General features: G+C 41.9%; 1 protein-coding gene across 1 annotated transcript in view; it reads left to right on the top strand.

The window, feature by feature from the left end:
- Window positions 1–19,673, top strand: part of LOC138453561 (coiled-coil domain-containing protein 162-like) — a 377,757-nt gene that overhangs the window by 301,269 nt on the left and 56,815 nt on the right. The window contains exon 13 of the mRNA XM_069606542.1: window positions 13,819–13,884. Within this exon, the coding sequence (XP_069462643.1) occupies window positions 13,819–13,884 (66 nt within the window). The remainder of the gene's footprint in view (window positions 1–13,818; window positions 13,885–19,673) is intronic.

Genomic DNA, 19,673 nt, shown 5'->3' with positions numbered 1-19,673 from the left:
CCATACAGACCCGAACCCCCCACCCCCCAAATCAGCACACACACAAACATGCACCAATACAGACCCGAACCCCCCACCCCAGCACACAAACATGCACCCATACAGACCCGAACACCCCACCCCCCAACTCAGCACACACACAAACATGCACCCATACAGACCCGAACCCCCACCCCCCAACTCAGCACACACACAAACATGCACCCATACAGACCCGAACCCCCCACCCCCCAACTCAGCACACACACAAACATGCACCCATACAGACCCGAATCCCCCACCCCCCAAATCAGCACACACACAAACATGCACCCATACAGACCCGAACCCCCCACCCCCCAAATCAGCACACACACAAACATGCACCCATACAGACCCGAACCCCCCACCCCCCCAACTCCAAACCCCCACCCCCAACTCAGCACACACACACTCAAGCATGCACCCATACAGACCTGAACCCCCCACCCCCCCAAATCAGCAAACTCTCAAACAAGCACCCATACAGACCCGAACCCCCACCCTCCAACTCAGCACACAAAAAACATTCAAATCAAAACATTCATACACATCCGACACACATCCGACACCCCCCACCCCCACATCTCAACATACACACAAAATACATTCAAATACAAACAGTCACCCCCCCACATCTCAACATACACACAAAATACATTCAAATACAAACATTCACCCCCCCCACATCTCAACATACACACCAAATACATTCAAACACAAACATTCATACACATCTGACACACCCCCCCACCCCGCATCTCAACATACACACAAAATACATTCAAATACAAACATTCATACACATCTGACACACAACCCACCCCCGCATCTCAATTTACACACAAAATACATTCAAACACAAACATTCATACACATTCGACACCCCCCCCACACCCGCATCTCAACATACACACAAAATACATTCAAACACAAACATTCATACACATCCGACACACTCCCTCCCCCCCCGCAAAATACACACACAAACATAAAGCAAAACAAACCCGACACACAAACACAAACAGACCACTTACCGGCGATGTGCTGGAAGGCAGGCAGGTAAGCGGCAGGTAAGCTGGAACGCTGGAATCGCACTACGACTGGCGTGGTCCAAGGCTGAAATGCCTTCCGGCATCAAGCCTTATGGACCACGCCAGCCGTAGTGCTGGCCCTTCATTGGTGCAGCACACAGCATTACGTGGCTCGTAGGAGCGTAGTGATGCGTGTGTGTGCTGAGCCAATGAGGGCCAGTGTTTTCACCGGCCCGGAAGACAACAAAGACTTTCCTAATGGAGGGCGGCCGCGGGCCGCCCTCCATTAGGAAAGTCTTTGTGCCTCGCGGGCCGGTCAAAAGGGCATGGCGGGCCGCAACTGGCCCGCGGGCCGTATGTTGTGCACCCATGCCCTAACCCGTCCGGTTCCTAGGCGCCTGACTACTGTGGACCCGTCTGGCTATCAGAGGAATGAGCAGGACTTTGTGGCTTTCATGAAGAGTGATAGTGCGAGCATTGTATGCATAGTTTTCAACTTATTTACGTATGCATGGTACGTGTTTCATAAAGCGCCCATCTGCTGTCCTTTTGACACCTCAGAGCACTTTGTGAGACTGTAGACACATAGGAGCTGATTTTCACGAGTCCCGTAATTTGGCGATGGGTACTCGGTACGTGTAGACATGCACATAGGTGGTCCCCGCCACCGCATTTTGATAATTTGTTCAGCGGAGTGCAAAGGTGCAGGGTAAAAGGCAGCATACAAGCATGAACTCGGTATGTGCAGACATGCACATAGGTGGGACCCCTCCACCGCATTTTGATAATTTGCTCAGCGGAGTGCAAAGGAGCAGGGCAAAAGGCAGCATACAAGCATGAACTCGGTACGTGTAGACATACACATATGTGGGTCCCTGCCACCACCGCATTTTGATCATTTGCACAGCGGAGTGCAAAGGTGCAGGGTAAAAGGCAGCATACAAGCATGAACTCTGCCGTGCAAATTGAGTAAATGCAGCCTGCCACCTACGCATCGCAGGCAGCATTTAACATTGATCCATATGGGGTCTGCCTCCTTTTTTCTGGCATATAAAGCTTCCATAGGCCCCAAGGGATCCGCAGCATTTGCGCTGGCATGAAAATCTATGCTGGTGCAAATGCTGGGAGTATTTGTATGGGAGAGAGGAAGGGAGCAGTGGAAATGCAAGTGAAGTTCCGTCCCTGTTCTCCACCATTCAAATGATTGAAAATGGGGCTTGGCGTGAATGGAAGGAGTAAAAGCCCTATGCATGGCTTTTGCACCTCCTATTTACATTACACTCTATCACAAAAATGATGCCCACAGAGATGCAAGCAAAACGAATAGGAAAATTCACAATGTGCATACAGTTCCAGTAAATACTATGGGGGAAAGTGTCCAGTCCTACAGAGTGTAACATGAAGTGTAACAACCACGTGTACAAGGCTCATCTCAGAGATTTTGCAGTTTAACGCAGGACGATCAGGAGTACGGAAGGGAACCACGTTACCGCCTCCCGCAACCCGCTGCGCTTGCCCAAAATATACACATTCAAGCCAGCCGGTGCTGTTGATGCTGTCTCGAATACATTCATGCCAGCATATCATTCTTGTGCTCGTGTGAATGCGTTGGTTTCATCCGCTAGCTTTCTCCACATGCTAAAAGGTGACCGATTCCATAGACATCCATTGTTAATTCCTGCTGCCATGTGTATGTTGTGGGGCCATTTGCGTTTGTTTGCACTACGTGCACACGCATAAGCGTCATGGAAGGGATGCTCATGACGATTACTCGAATGTGATAGCCTAGCGGTTTTTAAGGAGGAATGTAAATGTAAGCATCCTAAAATGCTACTCTCAGGTCAGCAGTGCCTAGCATAGGTAAATATCCTCACTGCGGGCTGATACCACAGTGCTGCTGTATCATCTGTTCCTAGCGGAACCTGAGATCAAGGCATAAAACAAACTGTGCAACTGTGACATAACATCTTACTCCACAAATGTGCCTGTAGGAACGTTAAAATAGGGCATGACCGCCACTGCTGCCCCTGCAGGGCACCACCTACAGGATGAGAAGGAGGAGGCCCAGTAGGGCTGAGATCAAAATCTCAGGGCAGCATCGGAAGATTACCCGATTAGCCTGCCCTGGTACCCTGACATGGGGAGTGAGCTGCCAGAAGTGGGTTGGGAGGGGCTGGGAGTATATCTTCCCACCTTCCCATGCCCCGTCGCATTGTTTGCGGCTGTGTGGTTTTTCATTGTTTGCGGAGTGTGTGAGGCAGAGGCTGCTGCAAGCCTAAAGATTAGGTGGGCACCATGATGACCATGCTACTGTTGCTGAAATCGGCACTAATCACCTTCCACCTACTGCCTAGACTGTGTGGGTGTGCAGTGCGTGGGTCTGTGTGCAGAAGCTGATGAGGCAGTGCTGGGGAGACCCGAAGGATGCAGACTAGGCTGCTGCAGCAGCCTCAGTGGAAACAACGCCTCTACAGCTGTAATCAGTAACATCAACCATTCACCTGTACAGCCAGGCTGCATTGGCCAGGTGGTGTGCTCAGTTGGCTTTGCGGCTAAAAGCATCAGTTAACGCTGGCCCCAGTAGGCCACAAAAAGTGGCTTGTAGCATCAACCATCCATCAGCTCACTATCATCAACCCTTTGTTGGAGATATTTATGCGGCAACAATCAATGGAGGAAATTCTTTCCCTCCCCCAATCAAAAGCGCAACACCAATATTCCTTTTATGTTCAATCTATTCCTGTCTGTGATTCATATAGAACCATGTAAATCCCTCACCCTTTAGCAATAGGTAAGCCAAAAACCAGGCTGGCGTATAGAAAGAATATATATGTATTAACTAATCAGGAAAATTAATATTTACACACCACACGATACGCCACTTTTTCCGTGACCCAAATGCTTTTCTTTCCTAGCAATTCCCTTTTCACGCGCAACGAAAACACTACTTGGTTTAGGCTCTTTAACACCAGAACATGTACAGTCCAAATACTTTGCAGAAGGTTCACTTTTAATGACATGTAGCAAGCACCTCGAAATATGACCGGATCATGCACTTAGCAATACACTTTAAATTAAGTTTAATTGAAATAACATGCAATACTTTCCTATTGGAAAAAGCAGTTTCACGCCTTTAGCACTCTTTAAACTTCACACTGTAGATGAGCATCGTACAGCCACTTCTACTGCCTGCAACAGCAAATGCTTCCAAACAAATAATAATAGAAAGTGCAAATACTCCACAAATTAAAATAGAAAACAGACACATTGGTGCCTTCACGCGCTTCCACCCACACAGCTTCACGACATATTCAAATCAGTGTTAGCAGCAGAGCAGTTCAACAGGAAGACACTCTTATATCATTGCCTGATCTGCAGAGGAATTTAAGGTTCAAAATAAATAGGTGCTAACATGTATGGATTACAAAAAAATGTCTGTTTTAGGGTTTAAATACATTAATTTAGCTACCCTAAGAAACACCCAAATTGGGAATTTGAACTGAGTCAAATTCTCTAACTTCAAAATTGTAACTGTAGTCCTGCACGGGGTCATACAAGCGTCCTGATTAAAAATAATCCATCGTCTGATCATTTAAACAGCTGGCATGTGCATAATGGGCCAGTGAGTGACATGCATGTCCAGTGCCATTCCTAGAGTCCCATCGGTATGGAGCGGCAATGAGGATCCTTTTAAAAGTAGGTAGCCATGCTTAGAGCAACTAACAATAATTGATCCAAGTTGTATAGATCATTTACCAGGAAATATTCTGAAAATGCCTTGGGGTAGAGCCCCAAAAACAATTGCAAAATGGCCTCTGAGTCTCTTGTGCTTAAAACTGCCATCACATTTCCATTGGAAGTGAAATCCCAAATCATCTATGGTGGTTAAATCATACCAATTGTCAATCAATGTTAACGACTTCCTGTGCATAAAAAAGCACTATTTTTCACTAAACGTCCCAAATCTCCTTGTGGCAGAACCTCCAAAAGGGGACTTTTAATTCTGCCAAGTTTTGACATATGTCACTGTCCCGGAGAAGTGCCGTTCTCCACCAAGTTTACTAAATGTTCCTCTAAAAATAAACCCACACCTCCCCCTTTAAGGTGGTCTTTAAATCCTAACATGTTTTGACCAATATCAGCCTTGTGCTCAAGATTGTTACTAAAATTGTTACTACTTTGTCAACATTCATTGGACTAGCAGGATGAAGTGGAATAACCCCCAAACCACCCGTAAAATGGTATTTAAGTCCTACAAAATTCTTAACAATATTACTGACCCTACATACCTAAAAACACATAATTTTTGCCTACGTTTCCTCAAAATTCTTTAGGGTTCATCCTCCACGACCTGCAAGTGAACAGAGGCACTGCCATACACTTTCAGCATTACACTGGAAAGTCCATTTGAGATGCATCAACAGAGCAGTGGGTTTAACAGCATTACACACAGCAGAGATGTTGCATAACAGGATTTGAGTTCTTCGATCAGGAGCTGGGTTGATAGCTTTATTGCAGGAACAACAGTGTTGTAGGACAGGATTAAGGTGTTCCATAACAGCAGGATTTAAGTGTTCTTGTTTAATGTCAGGTTAGGTTCAAACTCGGATTGGCCAATAGGGCAATAGGGCAATGCCGAAGTGCAGCCTCAACATGCCAGCGTGGGCCAGTTTGAAGAGTTACTTCACTCTGCAGCTAGTAGTTTTGCCCAGTATTACTGAACATATATGCTTTAAAGTGCAACATTTGCAACACATTTGACCACAACCCTCTGATGTGGTGGTGAAGAATGAGGGTCTTGCATAAGGAGCACTAGAACAATAGTACATGGCACGCCAGGTCTTATTAGGCACAGGATAAACAGGTTCACAAATGGCAGCTGAGATTTGGAGAGATTGTTCACAACAAGTTGTACAGAGTTGTCAGAAGTAGCTCTGACTATTCGTGCAGGCAGCTCATCTTATACCGGCATATCACTCATATAAAAGCAGAAGAACAGGGGGGGTCCAGGAAGGCCACTATGACCACAGCGCTAATGCCAATTACTATGATTGTAAAAGCGGCAGCGTTCAACTGTTAGGTTGAGGGTACCTAGACCAAGAACCCTCAATAAAGAACAGAATGAGTTTAACCAGTGAACTGCGCCAAAGTTTCAGACAATACATCAAACAGTTTTGGTGTATTTTTAATTCCATTCAACAGCCTGACACGTGTTTCGAGCAAAGCTCTTCCTCTGAGGCTGTACAGCAATTGTCAATCGATTAAAAGTAATTTGCATGTACAATTTGATCAATACATACATAACATAACGATTGGACAAAAACAAGGGGGGGCGCAGGGGGTGATTACCAAAATCATAGTGTGAATTGCATGACACCATTATTTGAATCAATTGCAAATTAGCATAACATTATAATTAAATTATCATAAAAGAAAAAGAAAAAGTTGCATATAGTCAGTTACCGTTTCAGAGTGACATCAATTAGATTCCGGATTCAGGAAGAAAACGAACAAGAACAATAAGGAGAATAAGTATTGTGCGGTGACTAGACAACCATGGATAAGCTAAATGGCTAATTAGTCTCTGTTGAAATTAGAATTGCAGAAAAAAACATATTTACCCAGGAAACCTTGTCCAAAGGGAATAATCTGTGCAATAAAGAAATTCATACCCTAATCACGATTTGTTGAAAAAGTCAGAAATATATATCAATAGGCAAAACATACCAATGTACAACACTTACCAATAGTATGGATAAATCTAAGGAAAACTCCAGAGCTAAATCAAAGACAAAATAATGTGTGTCTTATATATTAATACAATTGGTCCAACCAAAATCAATTATCAGTAATAAAGAGATAAAATGTATATATAAAATAGATTACCTTATAATGATTGCAATTGCAAATGGATAATTATGAGTGACTGTATTAGTCCAAAAAAGATGCCGCCGTGGGTGGAAGTAATTGGAAACACAAAAAAGCAAATCCGTGGAGCGCAGATAGTCCCCATAGCAATAGTAGTTGACCAATTGGTAAAAGAAAAAAAGAAACAAAACCCGGAGTTAGGCAAGTATCAATTATGGAAGATCACACATAGTTAAAGGGCAGGGACCGTGTCAAAGTCACACGCGTCATACTTACCAGCCTTCCGGCATCAAACTAATCCAAGGGAGAACGCGCGCGAGCACCATCTCGTGTTAGTTAAAGAAAACTGAATCGCGGAAGCAACGGTGTAGACAGTCAAAGGCGGTGGCCATATTGGGTGAGGTATGTACCCTGACTGCCGAAACAAACACAATAGCCACTTGCTAATTAGCCCACGTATAGCATCAAAGTACTCAAGAGTTACTGAACAAGAGGATCACCTAGAACAAATGTCAGCAAAAATTTGTTGCAAAATATATTATGTTAGAAATTGCATTGGCGCGATGTCAATGCAATACACCATGGTTGTATAACCTGCCGTACATACTTACTCCGTTAGTCACAGAACAACAATCACGGGGAATATACCTCCCAATTGACACACAGGAATAGTGTACAGCCATCCGCAGTGCCAACGGCACTTCCAACCAAAAGCAAATAATTACAATCATTATGATTTGTACATCCTACGTACTAAAACATTAGACCTATTAGATTGATACAGATATATAAAATCCCTTGAGGCAAATGTACACTAACATATAAATGCATTAGTGAAAATACAGACGGAACACATATTAGCCGAAATTAATATGATTAGTGTATATTGCTAACGTAATGCCAATTTAAACAACAATGATAGCTGAATTGCAGGTTAGGTCATAGGAATGCATGAAATTCATGGTCCGAGTTAAGTCCTCGAGTAACCAATCTATGTTTGCAGATGAGTCTTGCTTCCAATTGCCTAAGCCTAAGTTCCATGTTGCCTCCTCTCTTAGAAGGACATATCTGAGCTAGGCCAATAAACCGTAAATCCTTAATATCATCCAATTGATGTGAGGTCTGCCAGTGCACCGCTAATGGGTATTTCAAATCCTGTTTATTCAAAGAGGCCAAGTGTTCCCGAATCCGGATTTTAAGTGGCCTAATAGTACTCCCTATGTAAAATGAACCACAAACACATATAATACAGTACACTACAAACATAGTATTGCAATTAATAAATTAATTGATTACATGTTTTCCCGTAGTGACAAAATCTAGCAATTCAGACTCAAATGTATATGGACACATATTGCAGCTACCACATTTGTGAAAGTCGTTTAACCGCCTTTGGGCTAGCCATGTCTTAGCAGTGGGTGCTTGTGACATAAAGGACGGGCAGAGCAAATTATTAAGAGTAGGCGCTCTGCAGAATGTTATTGATGGATTTGGTTCAAGTAATTTGGTTAAATCATTATCAAGGTGTAGTAAATGCCAGTGGCGTTTGAGGATAGCATACACACTATTACTATCGCTATTGTACCGTGTTATCAGTCTAATTTTATTATGTGGCTCGCTAGCAGGAATTTGTCTAGTTTTGGGTTTAAGTAGATCTGCTCTCTTCATACTAGACACTTCCCGTTCAACTTTGGTCAACAATGTGGGTTGATACCCTCGTTGTTCAAATTGATAATGTATGAACACTTTTTCTGCACCAAAATCAGCATCAAGTGAGCAATTCCTTTTCGCCCGAATATATTCGCCTTTTGGAATATTATTGATAACAGATCGTTTGTGAGAACTAGATGAGTGTAAGACCGCATTAACCGAAGTAGGTTTGCGAAAGGTTTTGGTTATAAAACCTGTAGGGGACACAGAAATGTTCAAATCAAGAAAATCAATAGAAACGGTGGAACAATGATGTATGAATTGTAAACCCCAATTGTTTGCATTCAGAAAGTTAACAAAATGGCTTAAGTCTACTTCATTGCCAGTCCAGAGCATAATAATATCGTCAATGTATCTTTTCCAAAGATATACGAATTGGGAAAAGTCCTTATTCTGGAACACATATTGTTGTTCAAATTGATGCATGAATATATTGGCCACAGGAGGAGCAAAACTTGCCCCCATTGCAATCCCAATCAATCGTTGATAATATGTGTCATTAAATAGAAAAACATTGTTTTGCAAAGCACAAAAAAGAAATTCTTTGATCATTTCAATATGCAGGTGATATGATGCTGATTTGTGTCAGAAAATGTAAGTAATACTGTCAATTGCTTTCTGGTGGTCAATAGAGGTGTATAGAGACTTGAAACAAGTGTAACCAATAGTACATCAGAGATAGGTGGCAATTGCACAAGAATGTCAAGAATGTGCATAGTGTCACGTATGTATGTTGGTGTAGGGTATACCAGTGGTGAAATGCATTCATTCACATAAATTGAGATTGGTTCCATAATCCCACCCTGACCACTAATGATAGGTCTGCCTTCCGGTATCTTGGTAAACTGCTTATGAATCTTGGGCAAAACATGTGCGGTTGGCATGGTGGGTCTGTCAGAGATCAAAAAGGATTTTTCCACATCAGTGATAATGCCTAGTTTATACCATTTGTCAATTAGGGAATTAACTATATTGCGTATATGTGTGATAGGATTATTTTTCAAAATGGCATAACAGCCAGGAGAATTCAAATGAGCCAGTGCCATTGAAATGTAGTCAACTTTATCCAAAATTACGTTACCTCCCTTATCAGCCTCCTTAATCACAAGCGAGTCATTAGATGCTAGCTTGTGAAGGGCTTGTCGCTGTGCTGGCGTTAAGTTAGAATGTATTTGATAAGAACGAGAGAAGCAACGGTCACAAAGTAAATGGATGTCATTGGTCACAACCCGGTGAAAAGTGTCTATAACATTGTCATCCGAAAAAATAGGAGCACATTTTCGATTTATTTGCAAATTCTTTAATTTTCAAATTATGATGCTGTATATCCAATTCTTTCATAGTGTCCAAAAGGTTAGTCTCACTGTCAGAAGTCGCATCATCTATAGACATAAGTATATGTGTGCTCATCATTGTTTGTAAAGAAAGTTCTAATAATTCAGCAACAGGCATCTTAGGTGACTACTGTTTCACTTGTGTAGCAAAATCTTTTTTTTAATTTAAGTTTTCTAATAAACTTAAATGAATCAATCTGTATCTGAACATAATCATTCTTGCAGGATGGAGCAAATGAAAGACCTTTATTGAGTAGTGAGTGTTCTTCCGGAGAGAGCTGATATTGACTTAGATTATGAATTAGATCTATCTGAACTGGTTTGGATCGTTCTGATTCTGAAGGGATTTCTGGTATGAGGCTCTGGTTAGCCTTTGACCGAGTGGGGCGGCGTAGACGCCGCATGTGTTGGCCACCCCTTGAGCCCCTTGGTTTGGACCTTGCATTGCGGTATTGGCAGCGGGTGGTAGGCGAAACCTGACCTGTTTTCTGATAGCCTCTTGTCTGTTGCCCTTTTTGAATCTTCTCATCTGTTCTAAAAAAGGTGCCGGAGTAGGTGGTTCAGGCAATTCAACAGAATCCATGTCCTCTTCGTTCTGAGTCTCATCCTCAATTGGTGCAACACCTGCCACAGCTTTATTCCTAGGCCTATCTGAATCGCTTTCAATATCAGAGCTAGCAGGAGATGAAGCTACGCTACTATTACGTGATCTAGACACATCATCAAATTTGGGCTGCTAGGTGTAGACCCGATTATCTCGATAGTCCCTATCATCTCTTGAGAATTTTCTGCATTTTCTCATTTTAACCTTATCCTGATGCCTCCTCAATATATTGTACAATTTGCATCAGGATGAGGTTAAAATGAGAAAATGCAGAAAATTCTCCAGAGATGATAGGGACTATCATTTTGTGAAATGGAGGCCCTCCTGTGCTGGCTTTTGCTTTTGCGGCACTAATGAAGGAAAAGCCAGCCAGCTGTAGTAAACAAAAGCTACCGCTGGGTGGCTTTCCCTTCATTAGTGCTGTAGGCGGAGGACGGGGACCGGAGACCAGAGCAGGAAAGCTGCAGCTGAATCTCGGTAAGTGCTATTTATTTATTTTTAAAAAAAATAAGCACTAGCTGCGTTTTTTTTTTCTAGGTTTTCCGGGCTGGAGGAGCCAGCATATAATGTTATGCTAATTTGCAATTGATTCAAATAATGGTGTCATGCAATTCACACTATGATTTTGGTAATCACCCCCTTCACCCCACTTGTTTTTGTCCAATCGTTATGTTATGTATGTATTAATCAAATTGTACATGCAAATTACTTTTAATCGATTGACAATTGCTGTACAGCCTCAGAGGAAGAGCTTTGCTCGAAACACGTGTCAGGCTGTTGAATGGAATTAAAAATACACCACTGTTTGATGTATTGTCTGTAACTTTGGCGCAGTTCACTGGTTAAACTCATTCTGTTCTTTATTGAGGGTTCTTGGTCTAGGTAACCTCAACCTAATATAAATATAATATAATATAAAAGCACATTGGCCCGTTTCCACCTGGGCGGTACCTAGGCAGGTTTGCATAGCGGTAACATATTCTTGCAGTAGGCTTTGCGGTTTCCTTGAACCCTTTCGCAATACGTCGGGACAGCTAGCAGGCCACTTCTATGGAAAAGAGCATAACAGCTGATAAACCAAATAATGTAATGACATAGAAAAGGGAAGTACGCGCCCAGCAGTGTGACGTTGTGTTGCAGGGGCAGTGGGAAGTCTGCCAGGCCCCGGCGGCTGCAATGTGCAATGTGTGCAACATGCAGAGGTGAGTGTACAGAATGGGCCTAAGGCAGACTACTGGTAACATATAGATCTTCCGCCACAACGCCCCATCCCCGCCCTTTGGGTACTACTTAAATAGTCTGTAAAAAAAGGAAAAAATGACATGTGTGACATTGGGCCACTTTTTCACATGTGCCTGAGCCAATTTCATGCCCCAGTCGAACCCTGGGTGTATCACAGATCCAGTACTTCAGTAGTTGGGGTGATGTAGAGCATTGTAGGCATTGGTAGAGCATTGGTAGAGCAGAACAATAGCAGAAGGGTTACATTTATTCACCCTCACAAATATACACGATTGAATGTGCTGTTATTCATCATTAATCACCCGCTGCCAGAACCATGGGCCTGATTCACAAAGTATTTTCCAATGGGATTCCGCCATTGGGAAATGCTTTCTTAAGTCAGGACCTATGTATATTGCCTTTATAGAAGGAATTATGCCGCTATCACCTATCACACATAGCATAATATAAGAGTATGGAGCCGAGAAGATCAGGTCACCGCGCTGCAGCACTGCTGATAATGGGCAGCACATAAAGGACACGCTCAAGTTTAGCTTAGTTAGTTTTGTTTCTTTATTTGTACCGCGCACCGAACTCTCAGGTAACTGGGCGCCAAAACGTATGCAAAAGTTACAGACAGTTTAGTGCAGGTCGACCATGGTTACATGGGGGTCGAGGGTTGAGAGAATCAGTTACAATACCAGGCTGCTAGTGTTACAAAAGACATAAAGAGATTAGGCAGGCAAGGTCATTTCAAGGGGCAGTGTTCATCGATGGGGCCCCACCATAAGCGATCAGACAGCTTTTATTATCTCGCTGCGATGGTGCACTTGTCATCATCATGTTCCCACACGCTGTGACGATGCTCCATGCACCGGTCACGTCACAACACAACACCCCTGCCCAAAACACCAACAATAATAACCCTACCTTCGCTCCTGCAGAGCACAGCCCTGGATTTGTATTTGAAGACTTTTCTTGCTATTGCTTGGGAACCGGTTTCCTCCCGAGCCACCTAATTGGTCTTCTCTGGTTTCAGGCGGCGTGGCCATGTTGTCAGTCCCGAGGTTTATTTCCGTCCGTCGATGGGCTTTAGTACGCGGCGCGCTCATCATGTCCCTGGGCACTGCTTAAACCAGCTTGAGTTCTGTTTGATAAATTGTCTCCCACCAGATAGTCCAATGAGCCGAGGAAATATACACTTATTTAGAGTTTCATAGCGCGCTAAAAAGCAATATACCACTTTGAAGCGCAAGGGGGGAGGGGATCAGCATCGGATTGCAGTGCAAGGCCCATTCTTGGATGTGGAACCTTGTTACATCAGTGTTTAACAGACCACTATTAGAGATGTTGACATACAAAGATAATAAAGAGGATGCGTAATGGTGGATGGGTTGATTTTATGCATGTATGTGTTTCTGCACTGGTATGATTCCATGTTGTGTCTGCCGCCTGAGCTCTATGCATTCAATGTGCCGCTTGCCTTACCTGGGTGAGTCTGTTAATTGTGTATAATAAATAATCATAAATAAGTGTAATGCTTATTGTATAATAAATAATCATAACTATAAAAACGCTGATGACAACTCTGTGTGGGATATCTCAGCGGCAACGTGCTTGCCTTGGAAGCAAGGTGACACAGAGCAACACAGGTTTGACCCCCGGATCCGCGCTTAGAAACCTATGGGTATTAAGCGCGTTATAAATAACCTATCATATCATATCGATGTCGCTCTATGGGGATGTCAAATTATAAATAAAGATATTTTAAAAAAGTAATGTTTTGAGTAAACATCCTTACCTCGCGCCTTGAAACACTTGTTTATAGGCGTGTTATAAACGCTATATCATATCATACCTAAATATGAGGCCTGTTATGCTTAGATTTCAAGTTACACTTTCAGAAAAAGCCATCACAATGCAGTGCATGGCTATACCGAAAAGATTCAAAATACTTGTAAATGTATATGATTAACGCTTGCTCTCAAGATCACGAACGCACATTTCCTCTTTCTGTTTATTCCTGAAGGTGTGAGAAGGAAGTCCCCTTCTCTATCGTCATTCAGTCCCGGAAGTGTCCGAACTCACTCTGCAGGTAAGCGGGTTCATGGTATCCATCCTCGACTGCGCTGCTTTTCAGGCATGGCCTGTGAAATCCATGGGTTTGGCTGCTGCACTAGTGCATGGATTGCTTGATGTATTTATAATGGCTTGATTTGTTATGCAGCTTACATTGACAATAACTTACTTTTAAGAGGATGACGTCACAGTAGACACTGTTAAATGCAATACCTTCCGCAACTGCGACATAAGACCCCTGTGTCGTCTCATAGTCTGACTTTCTATGCATATCTCTGTTCCTGTGGCACAGACATTGTCAGGAGTTCAAGGTGAGCATCCAGTCTCACTACGTTCTGAGACTCCTGCTTCAGCTTAATAACTGCCTATCAGAAGACCAGGACAACATATCCCTGCTCCATCGGCTGGCGATCAAACTTTTGAACATAAAGCTTATATAATTAATTGTACATTGGCCAGCTTGCATGGCGCTTGGTCAAAGTCCTATTTCACCGAACAGCATAGTTACAAGGAAATTGTTTATCTAAATGTTAAACTTAGCATTGGTGATAATGGTGTACTAGTTGAACCTTTTAGGAAACCAACTAGTACCAACTCGGTGTTGCATGCCGGAAGCTCTCACTCTAAACATTTGAAATTGAGCATACCTTTTTGAGGAGTTTCACATGACTAGATGTAATTTCGCAGAAAAAATATAATTTTTACAGCACTCTCAAGCTATAGCAAGAAGATTCCAAGAAAACAAATAGTCTAAAGATTTTATAAATGTTGCATTTAGCAAAGAATGCAAATAGAAAAGAAGTGATCTTTTAGTCACAAGAAATCCTCAGAAGGAAGTCAAGTAATCTGGTACCATAAAATGTATCACTACTTTCAACAGTATCAGAAAAATCCTTACTACACATTGGCATCTTCTGGTACGAGATAAAGATTTAAAATGTCTAATTGACGATCGTGCATCTCTGACTTTTAGGAGATTGTACTCCTTACGAACACTTATAGCATCAACTTTTTTTTAAAGGAAAGCCGGCCTTGGAAGTACAGGATAGCTAATAGACAAACACATTGGATTTGTCAAATGTTGTAAATGCAAACCATGTCAATATTAAACCACTATGAAACAACCCACGAACTTGCTCTCAGGTGAAAAAAAGATTGCGATTGAAAGGTGAGAGCAAATGTGCTGTATATGTACTATCCTGTGGATGTAACAAGTGGTATATGGATAGCACAATACACAAGGTTAACCGTTTTATTTGGCAACATATTAGAGCCATCAAAAATAAGGATTTCTCTTACCTGTTGGCAAAGCATTTTGTGGATGTACACCATGTGTATTCTGCTACTGACTCCCAATTAAAGTTTGTTGGGGTAATAAAGAAAAACATTTAAGAGAGAAAGAGGCAAGATACCATATTAATTATGATTAAACCCCCCAATGGACATAATACTGGTGAGGAATTGCATGTTTATTGTATGAGAATAACTTGAGAGTTGGTTTATTTTTAATCATCACTATGTATACCCTGATATGATGTGAATTTGTTTTTATTTTGATGATTTTTTTTAACAATTCCTATATTGATATATGTTTGCTTCTGTGTAACTTGACTTCTGGTTATGGTATTAATTCATATGTTTTTATTTGGTGAATCTGTTTCCAGCACGCTCATATTATTAGTTTTGAAAATGATATATTTGTTGTTTTTCTGGCTTTGTTTCCATGATAGGTTTAGAATAATATGATTGATCTTTTATTAACAACAGTTGCGCAGTAGCTTATATTATGGTTGGTACTATGTAAGCATAGTATACATTGGCTTAATGAATTTAGTGATCATTACTTATTTTAGAGTGTCCATGTATTCCCATTTAGGTTATTAAATGTACCACCTTTTTCATTCTAATATTGTATATGCAAATCATGCATTGACACTTTAGCACATGCACTTTATATTGCTTGATTGAATTATATCAATCCCATTAAATCAAAAAGGTAGAATTTGAATAGATATGTATTTCTCATACAGGAATCACATATTCTGTAGAATTCTCATGCATTTGTTTTTTTATGTATCAGATTTCTCTCTTGTTATGATAGTTGTGAATCTGTAGTTGCACTTGCACGTTATGTCTATTAGCACTTGCACTTTATGATATGAGATTACATGTTATTTATGTTACCTGAGTGGGTTATGGTCTTTGGGAATGCATGTATATTGTACATGTGTACTGGTTGTTCAGTAGTACACTATGGATTGACCTGAGAATTGTTGAAAGTCTTTTAATACAATATATGAATTTTACTACTTTTGAACCATATTACTGAAGACCATTACCACGAACCAGGTTGGATACATAAGGTGCCTCTTGTAGATGTTTTATTAAAGTATTATTATATATATTATTCTAAGCAATTATGTATCACATTCGGAATTATATATATATATATGTTGTCCATGTTGTCCTACCAATATGTTATATGGCATTGCTCTTAGATGCATATTGATTCTCAATTTGATATTTACTAGCACTTTAATATTTTGATAGGTTTAATATCTACATTTTTACTAAAGCTTTTCATATATATATAGTGTGATGAATTATGTATGTTTATCATTTAGAGTGTTTATACATCATGTTTATAGTTTGGAAATGTGAGCTTTGGAATTACTGATTGTGGTTAACATTGGGAATCGGAGGAAGTTAAATGACGGTTACATCCTCTACAAGATGGCTCTTTGCAAGGACATTGCAAATCATGTGGCCCTATGTGGCAATATATAAACTGAGAATGGGCTATGTGGATATACATGTGTGATTGGTTTTTCACATTGTAGCTTTGACAGAGTGTGTTGAGTGAGGCATGACACCAGGAGTAAGATTTAACAAGGATTTATTAAATATGTAACAGCAGGCAGCAGACGCACCTGTAGGGTACAGATGCAAGGCTCAACTGCCCGATTCAAAAGATTCATGTTCTAAATGGAACACATACAGCACACATATTAAAGAATGCATTTACATCACACAGAACCGCGAGTGGAACAGAACCTGCACTCACTTGGATTTGACTACAAACATAACAGTCTGTTGTAGAGTGAAACATGTTTGTAGTTTCCTGGTTGTACAGCTCACACTGTTGTCATTGGGTAAGATTTGTAAGTAGGTTCCTTTATTCAGGTTACTGTGGCATGTATATTCTTAACCTTGTAAAGGAGTAGGGACCCACCAGAACCCACCACACAGGGAGTCAACTCCAACTGAGTTCTCTGGAACCCTTGTGGGTAACACTCTGTGGGTGACCTCACAGTCCATGAGATCACACATGGTAACAGCACAGAAACTCCCACCAACATGAAAATAGGGCAAGGAAAGAGAATACTACAGTGGTTGTGTCTTTCTTTCTTCTCTAAACACCACACAGTAAAGTCTTGTAGAGGTGGCACTGTGGCCCTGCAGTATTTAGGAGTGCTGCCGTCCTCTGGTGGGGGTAATATTCTCCTCTTCTTTTCTAGTTATATATGATGCTTTAGAGGGTTGCCTAGAGCAATGGCATTGGTAATGATATCACACAACCTAATGCAGACAAACATACCACTATAATAAAGAACACTCTCTATGCATCATAGGCAGCACATCTTTAGAAACTGTACTGAAATAATACCCAGTCATGCTGTAACATTTCAACTATCCCTCCCCTATCACTTATTTTCCTCTACACCACCCCTCTTCTCGCTCACCTATTCTTTCTATTAACAAAACATCCAATCCAAACTTTCATCACACTTCCTCTTCTCGCATCTACCTCCGGAGCCTCTCTACTTCACAGACTCAACATCACTATGCTTCTACATCTCACTCTCTTTATATTGCTTTTTGGCATGCACAATCTATAACAAGACTTCCTTTACCTCAGACTATCTTCTTTCCTATTCACCCTCTTTTGACCTCATTATCCTCAAAGAAAACGTGATAGTTCCCTTAGATTGCAACCCAACTGGTACGGGTGATGGTGTACGACTGTTCTCATCTTCCAAACTACCTCTCTCACCTACTCTCCTATCTCCCGCTATTTCTCCCTCTTTCCAATACACTAGCTCCATGTTGTATCTTGCCCCCAGCAAGATGTTCCTGGATCAGAGATGACATGGACCAGGAACCAGGCTTACCCAGGTAAGTACAAACAGAAGATGCTTTATTGTCTTAGTTACATAGATGCAGTTCATGAAGGTCACAAGCATCTGCCCTGGTTCCCTGCCATACTCCAAGTCCCACTGTGGAACTCCCAAGCCTCCAATACGCCAGGCTCCACCTCACCATTCCATGATGCCCTGCATTCACACAGACAGTCACAATGATCATCCAAACTACAACACATCTCCCTCCTTAAAAACAACCACAAGAAACAGATTACACCCACTATCATGCTAGGACTAACAATCATAACACCCATTACTCCTTCTACCCTGGCCTGCCACGCTGGGGTCTCAGAGCTGCCACCACCGAGCACATACCTTGCCACACAGGACAATAAAACCAACCTATGCACTGAACCCTCCTGTACAAAACTCTTTCCGCCAGGACTGCCACCCCTAGCCACAACCTCCACCCCTATCTGGGGCAAAGACACTTGCCAAAGCATCCTAGCCCCAAACCTGTGACTATTGCAATAACCCAAACAACACGTCCTGGACATGCCAACCAACATTCCATAGACACAACCATGTACCCACAAACAAACCATGCCTCATCCCTTCTCCCCAATTAAAACATGAAAAAGTATAGCAAAACGACTCACAATACAAAGCCCACAAAAATCACAAAAGCGCAACCACAAAAAGGAAGGGTGGGGTGTGTGGGCTGTGCATAACGAAAAAATATGCAGAACTGTCAAAATAAACACCACAAGAATGGAACTGTAGTGCAATGCAAAAAAACTCAAAATTTGCAAAATAATTCAGAGGCACACAAAAGATGTGAAAATGTGCAGTACAACCTTAAAATTCCCAAATACACAAATTGAAGGGGCCCCTGAGGGACCCTCGTATGTGGAAACAAGGCACAATCACCACACACGAATGGATACGCCAGACACGAGGTTGTATTCCCAAAATCTAGGGTTTATTGCAAAACAAATAGTCCCAGTTGGCCAAGTGATCCCACGCCCCGCGACGTGTGGCTTACAGACCTCGGGGGACGCAAGCAAGCAAAAATTATATATCAGTTACATATATACAAAATGAGCATCCTACAATCAGTAATGACACATTTGATGCCGCCCCTAATTCATCCCCTTTGAATTGGAGGCGATGATTGACCATGGTGATGATTATGAAACTTTAGACCACAATATTTAGTAACAGGTTGCAATCTCAAATTTACAGACACCATTCTTTATTTGCGAGAACACAGCGCTTCTGTTTTCATGGGCAAGCTGCGCGTAGGAGACTGGCACATACCAGGCCTCACTATCTCTTAGTTTCGATTCTCGCTCTAGAGGTCCGCTTGCTCTCCGGGGCCTCACTGTGCTCAGAAAGGGGGGCCGTAAAGAAGAACATAATTCAACTCTTTAAATGTTAGTTTCATACATTGCTATTCTTTCAGGAGACTCGCTGGCATTCGTGTACTGATTAAAATGCCTTGCTCCCTGCCTTCAAGGATATGTGAGGGAGGGAATCGGGCATTTCTGTCTGGCTTTCCAGTGTAATGTTTCAACATGTTTCTTAGCCTTGGACCATTGAAGCAAAATAATATCTACAGCAAAGCAGTTTTACATGAGGCAAAGTGGCAACGTTAGAGACA

The sequence above is a fragment of the Ambystoma mexicanum genome, chromosome 4p (genome assembly GCF_040938575.1).
Source record: "Ambystoma mexicanum isolate Mex_15411 chromosome 4p, UKY_AmexF1_1, whole genome shotgun sequence".
Classification (NCBI taxonomy): Eukaryota; Metazoa; Chordata; class Amphibia; order Caudata; family Ambystomatidae; genus Ambystoma; species Ambystoma mexicanum.
The sequence above is the reverse complement of the archived record's forward strand: the minus strand, read 5'-3'. Positions and strand labels throughout refer to the sequence as shown.